This window comes from Pygoscelis adeliae, unplaced genomic scaffold, assembly GCF_000699105.1.
Source record: "Pygoscelis adeliae isolate BGI_AS28 unplaced genomic scaffold, ASM69910v1 Scaffold149, whole genome shotgun sequence".
NCBI classification, from domain to species: Eukaryota; Metazoa; Chordata; class Aves; order Sphenisciformes; family Spheniscidae; genus Pygoscelis; species Pygoscelis adeliae.
Genome location: NW_008825494.1, coordinates 1,068,506 through 1,080,164, shown reverse-complemented (window position 1 = coordinate 1,080,164; position 11,659 = coordinate 1,068,506). Strand labels below are relative to the sequence as shown.

Genomic DNA, 11,659 nt, shown 5'->3' with positions numbered 1-11,659 from the left:
TATCATAACGAGGGCTTGTGGCCTCTCTGTCTCAAACTGCTGTGTTGTAACAGACAACAGTGAGCCTGCTCAGTTCTTCCAAAGCAGAGGTGCCTGACAGAAGTCCTGAAGCACAGCCTCTGCTCTGCTTTTCTAAAGAATATTTTCTAGGGATGAATTAGACAGCACCTTTGACTCTTCCCATGAAAAAAAATGAAGCTTTGCAGAAACCAAAGTACACTTGGGCATCACTTTTTTTTTCCTTTTCTTTTTTTTTCCTGAAGGCTTCATTGTCTCTTTCCAGAGAAGAAAAGATGTTTTATACTCTTGGACTCATTTGCGTGATTTGGTGGTGCACGATGCTGTTTCACCCCTTGCATGCTGACATCCAGTGTATGGGGTGTAAGTATGTTTTGCAGATAGAATCTGAGAAACAGGGTTTAATTCTTCATTTATCAGAGATATTTGCAGTTAATCTGGCAATTGCCATCTTAAGCCTGACAGATACTATTCTCTGCATTCAACAAAAACAATAGCATATCCGTACTGAACTTATTCTGTAACACTTTCAGCAGAAGCACAAGGATCACCTATTACGAATGTGAAAATGAATTGGAGAAAAATGGAACTGTCCTGGGACAGCAGCAAGAATTTCTCTAAGTACAAATGTACCATCATGGTCAGGGACATGGGAAGTATGCCGAAAGAGGTAAGCTTGTTATTTGTTGAGATCAATAATTGCACCTTTTTCTTTTCCTTTTATCGATTTCATTTACTTTGAAAAAAATGAATCAGTTGCAGGTAAAATCTGATCAGTGATTGTTTGTAGTCTACAGCTTGATCTGTTAGGGGCTGTGGAAAGCCATCACCAATGCCAGGGTGCATTTGCTGCAGGAGGAGCATCCTTGTGCATACCACAGAACTGAAGTTCTGGCACCAAAGTGGAAAGGAGGCAATAGCCTGAACTGTACCTACGCTGAATCATGAATAGGGATGCAGCTGCTGAAAAAAGGGTCTGTGAGACTAAGTGAGACTCCTAGAGAATCTAGACAGAGCAAGAGACCCTTCAAATAAAAAGTGAATTCCCCAAACACTGCCGTGGATCTTCATTATCTCAAGTTCTTCATTTGTTTCCCAGTAAATTGGATCATGACTGTAGCACAGGTTATAAGTCCACATTATCCAAGAAGAAAAGTAGGAAGCTTGACAGAAAGAGGGATAGAGATGGCTTATTTAGCCTAGCAAAGCAGATGCCTTAATTAGAAATACATATTACAAAAACACATCACATCTTTGTTGAAGATTATAAGTATCAGTACTTAAAGGGGGCTTATAAAAAAGATGGGGGCAAACTTTTTAGCAGGGCCTGTTGTGACAGGACAAGGGGGAATGGCTTTAAACTAAAGGGGGGTAGATTGAGACTAGATGTAAGGAAGAAATTTTTTACCGTGAGCGTGGTGAAACACTGGAAGAGGTTGCCCAGAGAGGTGGTGGATGCCCCGTCCCTGGAAACATTCAAGGTCAGGTTAGAGGGGGCTCTGAGCAACCTGATCTAGTTGAAGATATCCCTGCCCATGGCGGGGGGGGTGGGACTAGATGACCTTTAGAGGTCCCTTCCAACCCAAACTATTCTAGGATTCTATGATTTTATAATGCCATAGACACCTTTCTGACCCCTGGGGAAGTCAGACAAGGACTTCTATCTTGCTTAATCCTTTGATTAAATTCTGTTGTGGTTCATCCATTTATTATCCATCTTCTGTTATGCCACTGGGGTACAATTAGCCTTCTCTAATAGTTGCACACTAGCGTAGCATCCAGCTCCTGAGCTGCAAAGCTTTTTGTGTAGTTATGCTTTTGATCACTCAGCTCCATTCTACATCACCCTCAAATGGTAAAGGAGAGAGTTAGCTCTTGAATCTAAAATACATACATATACACACACAAGATTTTGGCCCTAAGAATTGAGTTTCTGAGTTGCACTTCCATAGCCAGCATCACCTAACACATGCAGAGGAAAAACAGAGAAATAAAACATCAACATGTTCTTTTTCAGGTGAATAGTCCACTATGCAGGTTTCCAGTGGAACTATACATGCCTCTGCACAAAGGGGTATTCTTTAGCATTGAAGTGCCAAACACAAACATCTCAAAAACCTGCACCTTTATCCCTGGAGGTAATGTCTATGATCTGGGTAAGGTTTTCTTCATTTGCAGTCTTTTAAAGGTAAACATTGCCTTAGAAAACAATTCCTTACACAGTAGATAACTGCTTTATTTTCTATTAAAAATGATTTTTTGCAGATCTGCTAAAGTTTTTTGCTCTGTAATGAGTGTTTCCACAATTCTGCAAGAGATGCATTACTACAAATGTATAAGTAATTACATTATTCTCTTTCATACTCAGGCTCCAAAATGCCACTACATTAGAGTGGTTTAAGGGTGGATTCAAATAACTGTTCTGGCTGTTACAAATAAAGATGTTAGCTCCCATTTCTGTATTAAATGCTTTTCTGCTGGGCTGTTGGTGAGTTTATCAGGAGCCAGACCACAGAGCTAGCTAAAGGCACAGTCTGGGGGTCAGTGAAACCCATAAAATGGGAGGAGAGGAAAGGAAATGTCGGTGATAAGCAGCTAGGGGCAAACTGAATGTAGCAATCTCCTAACCTGGCCCCGGCAAGCATGTGCACACACACACACACACACACACACACATATATGTGGGTTCTCTCAGCTGCTGTGCACCCACTAAGCTGAGGCAACTGTTTACAAAGATATTCTGAGGCTGCCCGATGTGGGAGTTAATCAAAGTGGGATTTAGGCAGATCCTAGGTTCGTAATTCCAAACCTGAAGTTTTTATGGCTCGTTTTCCCCTTCCTTCTGAACTCAGAGTTCTCCACTAAAATTGCCCAGTCAACAGTGCTCCTGCAACTGTCTGTAACTGGGGTATTTCAGACTTGACAGAGGTGATGAGATTAGCAGCTTGCTCATATCTGAGCAGAGAAAGTACTCCCTACTCATCTTTTCCTGGGGACTTGACAGTGGAAACACTCTTACCGTGACCCTCAAAATACAAGCCAGGACATGCTGCCTCTGGGGGTGTGTCTGGTTTTAACCTCTTGCTTTTGGTGTTCCTCCCCAGCTAGCCCTAGCCTCCAAGCATGCAGGTTCCCCAGGGGATTCCCCCCTGCTTCCACAAGGGTGCCCTCAATACTGGGCGCTGGAGGGGGCTGGAGGCAGCAGCAGAGGAAGCCTCCACCCTTCCGCTGAAGTTGGGGCACACCGCAGAAAGAAGCAGAAAATTGGCTGAAGGAGAAGAGAGAAGGAGGCTGAGCATGCCAGCACAGCCCAGCCACGAGGGAGCTTCCAAAAAAATGAGGTTCCCACTTCAATGTGCCCCAGAAAAGGAAGAGATCAAGTCTCTGTCACCCACATCAAGGTGGAAAGCTCTAGCTAGCAGGCTATCTGACCAGAGGGCCCCACCTTACTTTTCAAAAGTCCCAGCTTTTTAAATGCTGTGTGTAAGCACTTCAGGAATGGATTCCTGAGCATTAATTTTAAAAGGAAAAATACTTCTTTCTGTAGCACCAAGGATGGTGTTAAAAGGCAATGTGCCTGCCTTTACCTGTGTGAATGCTCTACTCACTCCCAGGTTTCACAGTTCAGAGGCAGTCAAAATAGGGTGAGAGTACAGCTTTCTCTCAGTTGTAATGCCTAACCCAAGCAATAACCAGCTGGAGTTGCAGGTGTCTCACATATCTAAGCGTGTGCCAAGATCCTCCAGCTTGGAGCAGTCACACAATTTTTCCTCATCACAGATATCCTTGTGTTTGCAGGCATGAATGGGTCGGCCATTGAAAATTTCTCCTGCATGATTTATAACATTTCCTTCATGAACTGCACTTGGCGGGCAGGCAGGGATGCTCCAGGAGATACCCAATATTTTCTCTACTGGAAGAACACGAGGTAAGTAGGTCTGCTTGAATCTAGGGAAGTCTGAAGTCTCATTCAACACATCACACTGCCCACGTTTAACTAAAATACCTTGCTATATACAGATATGATGATGCAATGGAATGTGAGCTTTACATTAAAGATGAAAATGGCAGAAACACGGGATGTAGATTCCAAAATGTGAAGATAGAGGCTGAAGAAGCTTACTTCCTGGTGAACGGGTCTAGCAAAGACTCCCTGATCCAGTTCTATGATGAGTACATTGAACTGTATAAAATTGGTAAGTGAACATTTTTATTTTATTACTGGTTTATAAAATAAGGAAATGGGGAATTTTTCTCTGAAGAAAAAAAAAAAATAAAACAAAGTCTGTAGCCATCACAGGATCCTGCACTGCAGGACAGACTTTACTCCTGATAGCTGACAGAATATAGTTCCAAAAATTAACTAAAACAACCAAAGGCAGAGACAGCCTGAAACAATGGCTCAGAGAAGTGGTGTGAACATATCCATGGAATGAAACACAATGGTTAGACTTTCAAGGCCACCTTTCTGATGGGCTCATTTTGCCATCCCTTAATTCCACACCTCTCTGAGAGCCACAAGAGCTACGTGTCCTGAAACTAGAGGGAGGGTTCAACTTGCAAACTAAGACTGCATTTGTTAAATATGTGGGTACCTATGTGTGAGCTAGGTGTTTAAGCTCCGATAGAGATCTGGGACAGGATTCAGTTGCCTAAAAACATGCCTCTAGTGCCATTTGAGACACCCTCAGACGCTTGAGGCATCCACAAGGCTTGCGGATGTGGCCCAGGACTTGTGAGAGACCAGGGTCCTCCTGGGTGTCCTATGTGGTCTGAAATGCAGTGTGAGACTGACTCCTGCCTGCAGCCGATACAGGCTGTAAAGCCCAGAGCTATTCAGCTGAGCACGCCGGCTCCACGGTACACCCAACAGCTTTGCAGACATCATGGGCACTACTGATGAGGTCTCCGCTGACTACAGCAGTTAGACACATAAGGAACACCTAATCAACTGTATTGTAGGCACTCAGATTCTGCTGACTTGGTATTCCAACCAAATACTACTGCATGCACAAAAACGTCCATCTTTTTTCTTATGGAGACTTGCATTGTCAGTGTGAAATTTAGATGTAGAAGAAAATGGCACTGTGCTGATTGTACTACTGAATTACACAAAATTCTTGATACTTTTCTTACACGAACTTCCGTTACTTCAGATGTCCAACAACTGAAGTGCTATATTCCTGAGTTTTGCTACTGGATTTTACTCCTGTTTACCAGATAACATTTGTTAACATCAGTAGCACACAGCTGTACATCAGTTGCCTCAACTTCACATGTATTTTGCTATGACACGAGTTGTAGCTGATTACTGACCATGTCTACATTAATTATTTCATTTCTTTCCAGAAATACTCACTCCTCCATTGAATGTCACTGTCAATTGTACTAGAGATCCAGCGGGTTGCATAATTACATGGCAACCACCCCTTACAAGTCATATGGAAAATGTAAACTGTTTTGCGTATGAAATTAGCATACAAAAAAAGGTAAAAAAAAATTCTTGGTTTGTATTTGGCACCATACCTACATACATGCATATCTATAATGTGCAAACTTCTGTTTCCTTCATTTATTAACTTCTCTCTCATAAGCTGTGGTGTCCTCCTGCTCCAGCCCTGCTGGTCTCACATCCCACTGCTCATGACCTTATTTCAAACTACCGAGAGGTGCAAAGCAGAAAAGCAGAGGAGAGCAGAGAAATGCTATGAGGGTTGGAGAGAGCCAGACTGGGAGAGCACCTGAGATGCTCTCCTGCATGAGCATGTCTCACAGGAGATGACCATGTGATGGCAGCCTGTGATCTGCAATGAGGGCGCTGCCTGGGCGACAGCCTCCAGCCCAGGCCAGGGCCCCTCATGCTCGCCCTGTTTCCCAGGGCACCTTGGCTTCAGCCACCCTGACGGCATTTTGCAGATGCTGGAAAGCTCACAGCTGACCCTCAATTTCAAAACGTGGGACTGTTTTGCCCCCCTCAACCTCCACACCCCTCCTCCACCACCTCTCCCGCCGTCTGTTGCCCCTTGGCAGCCCCTTTCAGACGCCGTCCTTCCCCTGGAGCCTGACTGAGCCAACCTGACCCCCACCTGTCTACACAGTGTCTGCCCAAACCTCCGTTTTGAAACCAGTGCTGAAATAGAAACCACTCTTCTGAAAAATTAGATACCAGCAACTCAGGAGAAAGTTCACACAGGCCCAGGGTACACGTCCACAATGGATGCGTTTGCTTTTCAGTGAGTTACCCTCTACTCTCTCTGCAGTCAGATGTGGTGTTACCCATCTCCTTCCAAGGTAGATAACAGACAAATCATGTCCTTAAAGTCCTTCTTTCTTTCCGCTGGCTATAAGAGAGAAACCTAAGATGGCTATCTCAGATGTAAACATGTATGTACCAAAAGTGAGCTGGGATTTCTCCTACACTATAGGCAGAGCACTACCAATTTACCATAGTGACCACAGGAAAAGTGCAGGACAACACAGAGCGTGTCACTTTACCATAGCTGAGTTATGTCTGGTTTCCACCAAGTATGATGAGGAAGAGAGGCTGAGGTATCAAATCCTGCTCCACAAATCTCAGAGCCTAAAGGACCTGATTTTAACACCCCCCAAGGACAAAGGGCAGGAAAATTCTTTGAGCCCATGAGTTTGACAAGGAGGCAAGAAATAGCATTCTTCTTCCCCATCCACGGGATACCTGTTTCACCATTACGTGATTTCCACATGTGGATAACATCTGCGCCATGACAAATTAGGGCTCCCTACCTACCCCATTTCCCAGCCACAGCTCAGAAGCTTACCGTAGCGGCAATTCCTTAGGCATTTGCAACATAAGACCATTACAGGAAAGATCATCTAAGGGTTAAACATAAATATACAACTGCAATAAAGCAATATAGCATTAAAACTCATTAATCCATTCAAAACAAGGCCTGCAGCTTGCATGCTGTTTGGATTGTCTGGATTTTGTATCTTGCATGCATTAACGGTATCTACCTTGGGAGCTATTTCAAGGAGCAATTGCAGTACACGTAGCTTTCCAGCTGGCTGGTATAATTTGACAGTAAGATCTTGTGTGAAATACTCAGAATATTTTACATAAACACATAGGTTACAACATATGACTAAAGCAATATTATCAAAATATTTCTTTTAAAGAAATACATGTTACCTCTTCTTTCCCATGCTGCAGCCAGAATGGGTGGGGTTCAGTAGATTCCTACACGTGGATGTGAAATTCATCTCACAGACTGAGACACCTTAATGTAGGTGTCTGCAAAGGAGCACAGACATCCCATAACAGTCAATGCACATCCAGGGCTCCGTGCAGCTGAGCAGTAGGTGCCCCATGCCCCTTAACATGCTATAGTTACTGGAGGTACCAGAGGTACCTACATGGAGATGGCAGATATAACTCACACCTTTTGGGAGGGGCCGTCAGAGGCAAGGCAGGATACCCCGTAGCAGCTAAAATGGCACTATACATCTAAGTTTAGGCAACTCACTTGCACCCTCCCTGTTCACAACAAAGGCTGATGACTTTCATCATGTCCTGAATTGAAAGAGCTCAGCTGACAATGAGTAATGGGGAAATACTAGTCTACTTTATAACGCAACATACATGGCGGGTGTATTTTCTGAAATGAGACATTCCTTCCAATAACACCTTTCTGGCTTTTCCATAATGCCAGCTATCCTTCTGACATTACACGTGATAGATATTTCCAGGACCTCAGCTTTTCAATGTTTTCTGGGATCCTTGCTAAAATCACTGCTGCTGATTTTGTTCACTCATTTTTGAACCTATCATTTTTTTCAAATTTTTCAGGTCCTTTGATCCATGTCAATGTTTGACTCTAGTTAATTAAATTTTGATTGTATGGGATATGTAAGTAGCTCTTCACAGTACTGTGGGGAAAGCCCCTGAGTATGGATCCCTCAGATGCCTAACAGAGACTTTGACTGGAAAGAGGGTAAATTTGCTCTTCACATCAATTTTCTGCCCCATGTTATCAAACTATTGTGAAATCACAGCTTCCAGATCCGCTGTGTTTGGAGGATGATTTGATTGCTTGCATAATTTGAATATACTTCTGCTGGATGAGAATGCACAGTATAAATATGCCCTTAGAGGCAAATACAGCTTCTCACAACCACTGATAAATAATTCATGTTTCCTTCCTTTTCTAAAATGAAATGAAAGAAGCCAAAACTCTGAATAAAGTGCTATATTCTGGGACATTACTGGAGCAGAATATCCAATTGATTTTTCAGTTTAAAATTACTTATGATCTCTATAAGAAAGAAAATGAGAACAAAAGAGGGAGAAACATTTGATTATTTGACAAGAAAATAATAAAAATGAAGATTTGTCTTTGGTTTGCAGAATGAGCCCAAAGAAGAGAAAAAGGATCCTCCTGTAAGAGTAAGTATTCTTGTCCTATACAAATTTGTGCTTTTGTCCACTTAAGCGTATAAATGCCATTACATAGAATATAGTTACTTCTAGAACTATAGGGGTTTGTATCAATATAGCAATAAGAATTCAGGAAGATATGTTCCTGTGGTATCTTTATGTGGAGACTTCTTAATATATCCCTTTTGGATGGAGTAGCTTACACTAGGCAAAATTTTCCATGAATTTCACAAAACTTCATACTTTCCATTTATCACAGGAATAGATTTTGATTAAGACAGATGTGACATTTTGCTTAATACAAATTGGAATAATTCTCTTTCTTGTATCTGTTGGTGGAAAAATACCACTGTAGTTCAGGACAGCCAGACAGAGGGAACGCCGAGATCTTCAAAACCTGTGGAAGTTAATTGGGATTCCAACACACACTGCCAGTCTTCCCCTGACAAATGAGCGGTCCTTTCAGCCCTGGAAGCATCTTAGGTTTGGCAGATTCCAGACTTACATGAAGTATCATGAGGCCAGATGATACATATCTGTTACTGGATTGTCTCAAAAACATTAAGTCTGTTTAGCAAAGACAGACACCATCCAGGGAATATTTGCATGATTAATGCCTGTAAAGGTTGAAAGGTGAATTTACAGGGTGCTTCTCCAGTTTCATCTTTCTGCCCTCTTGGGTTTTTTTAGGATCCATAAACAAAGACAGGGGAAAAAGTGTCCTTAAAGCATAATAAATTAAATTAAATAAAAGACCCAATAAACTTCAAAATCCAACTTTAAACTTCAAAACACAGAAAGATTCAGCGGCAGGATGAACTAATTTATCACAGTTTTAAATTTGGGGAGAAGAATATTTAACTACTACATACTTACCAAATCATACAAATTAGATTTTTATAGAAACTGTATCAGGAAATTAAACACCAAATGTTATTAGTATTTGCCTATGGGGTGAAATGCACAGTCTGATTGCTTTGATTTTAGGTAAGGAACAACAGATACGAATTCCAAAATTACAATGAGGAAAAAAAATACATTCTGAAAATCAGAGCAAGTGGAAAAAACTGTCCTGTAAGCTCAGAGTGGGGGGAATGGAGTGAACCCATTGAGTTTGGTAAGATTGTGAAATAGTATTTTAATATTGGGGTTTTTTTTCAGTATTACCATGTTTTCTTCCCTTTCTCCCTCACACTAACAGATATGAATAAAATCTTAATTCTTACCCAGTGGCATGGAAGGAACTGGGTGGAAATTATTAATGTGGAGAGGATGCTTAAGTTCTCTGGCAATGGAGGCTGACACCAGCCTGTGATTAGTTGGGATTGTGAAGGCAGCAGTTTCTCAGATGCCAGGGCTACAGGAACAGGCTGAGATAGACCCGGTCTTGTCTTCAGACCAGACTGCTGAGGCTAGCTTTCAGTTCTTTAAGTTTTTGCCATGAATATCATCCTCTTCCTTCCACATCTTCCTTTTCACCCTTTCCTCAATACTCTTTTTACAGTTCCACAACTTTTGCTCTATTTTTCATTCTGTGACACTGTTTCTCCTTCTCCTTTTCTGGATTTTTTTTTTTAATTCTCTACATTTTAAATGTTCGAAATGGTTTAAAATGCATCATGCATACCTGAACTTTTTGACAAGGTTCTGTAAGAAGTCAAGTTGAAGTCCTTCAGATTATTTGAAAAATTGGGTGAAATTTGCATTCATTACTGACTGTCACAAAGGTAGCTTTTTGGCACACTAAGATATTTCTCTCTCTTGGATGTTTCAGGTCAAGGGAAAGATTACTTTATTTTTGTGATTTTATTTCTGATAGCACTTGGAACAATCTCAGTGACACTGCTCCAATATTGTCTTTTCAAACGGTAAATCAACCTTTTGAAACCTTAAATGAACATGATGTAGAAACTATTGATATAGTATTATTTCTTTACTGAAAGAGTGGTTAAACATTGGAACAGGCTGCCCAGGGGAAGTAGTTGAGTCCCCATCCCTGGAAGTATTTAAAAGACATGTGGATGAGGCTCTTAGGTTCATGGTTTAGTGGGCATGGTGGTGTTGGGTTGATGGTTGGACTCGATGATCTTAAAGGTCTTTTCCAACCTTAATGATTCTATGATTCTATGATTTCTATGAAACACATTCCTCCTATTGCCTACCTTCCTACCTACAAACTTAAATAATTTGATTATTATTGTCATAAAGTATTATTACTGTCATAAAGTATTATTACCAGTATTGTTGTGGATGCCACTTTGACATGCAAAATCACTACAGGTGAAAAAGGGGGAAAGGCTGTTAAAGTTAGTAAGTGATTGATTCCACTAGATCCTGCAAAAACATTTCTGTTCTTATTTCTAAGCATTTAACATCCACATTGCTTTGAAGCCATTGGCTTCATACAGTACCAGACAAGAGGGCATGAGGACAAATGAACATGTCATTATTTTGATAATACTTCTCACTTAGTGGTGGAAGAAACTTATGTCATACAATTTATTGAAAGTCATTGTTTAATAAAGTATTTACTGTGACTCTCTTCACAAAATAAATTTTAGTTACCCAAATGATAAGATAGTTACCCACCAGTCTACACTCAAAACATCTTCCTTCTCACTTAGTCATTTGTAGAGCAATAGCTATTCAATCTTGAAAGTAAAAAATGTCCTTAAGGTACAGCACAAAATGTTTGTGTAAATTATATTACCAGTATTTTTAATTTCTTCACAATCCCATTTTCTACCCAAAGGTACTGCAGTTTCAAAAGCATGTTTACTCACATTCCACAACCAAGAGACAAATTGAATGCATCAACTGATGAAGATATCCAGGTACGCTTTCTTTTCAATTCAGTCAAATTTGTATAAACTACGATAGGCCAAAGACTAGAATAATTGGCATATAAAGATGAGAGTTAAATTTGGCCCATTAAAAACTGGAGCAATCGCATGCAAAATATACTGTTTTGAAACTAGAAATGCTCTATGCCGGTGCTGAGACTAGTGGTTATTCCATACGTATTTGCAGCCATATTTTTAAGACCAGAGTTAGTCGCTGAGGCGAGCAGCTCCGGCGCCGGCAGGATCCGCAGCGGAGCGCCCTAGCGCGGTGCACAGGGGGGTTTCCCGAACCGGGGGAACCCGAGGGGGAGCCGAGAGAGCCGCCAGGGGCCCGCAGCTCCCGCCACAGCGGCTGGCGGGGCCACGGCGGGGCCCAGAGACAATG

General features: G+C 41.6%; 1 protein-coding gene across 1 annotated transcript in view; it reads left to right on the top strand.

Annotated features, from left to right (window-relative positions):
- The first annotated feature begins 293 nt into the window (after positions 1-293).
- The window catches only part of LOC103923052 (granulocyte-macrophage colony-stimulating factor receptor subunit alpha-like), an 18,498-nt gene continuing 7,132 nt past the window's right edge, over positions 294-11,659 (top strand). Inside the window, exons 1-10 of the mRNA XM_009331300.1 lie at positions 294-381; positions 552-688; positions 2,036-2,156; positions 3,817-3,946; positions 4,039-4,214; positions 5,368-5,507; positions 8,402-8,434; positions 9,419-9,548; positions 10,206-10,299; positions 11,184-11,265. Of these exons, the coding sequence (XP_009329575.1) occupies positions 294-381; positions 552-688; positions 2,036-2,156; positions 3,817-3,946; positions 4,039-4,214; positions 5,368-5,507; positions 8,402-8,434; positions 9,419-9,548; positions 10,206-10,299; positions 11,184-11,265 (1,131 nt within the window). The remainder of the gene's footprint in view (positions 382-551; positions 689-2,035; positions 2,157-3,816; positions 3,947-4,038; positions 4,215-5,367; positions 5,508-8,401; positions 8,435-9,418; positions 9,549-10,205; positions 10,300-11,183; positions 11,266-11,659) is intronic.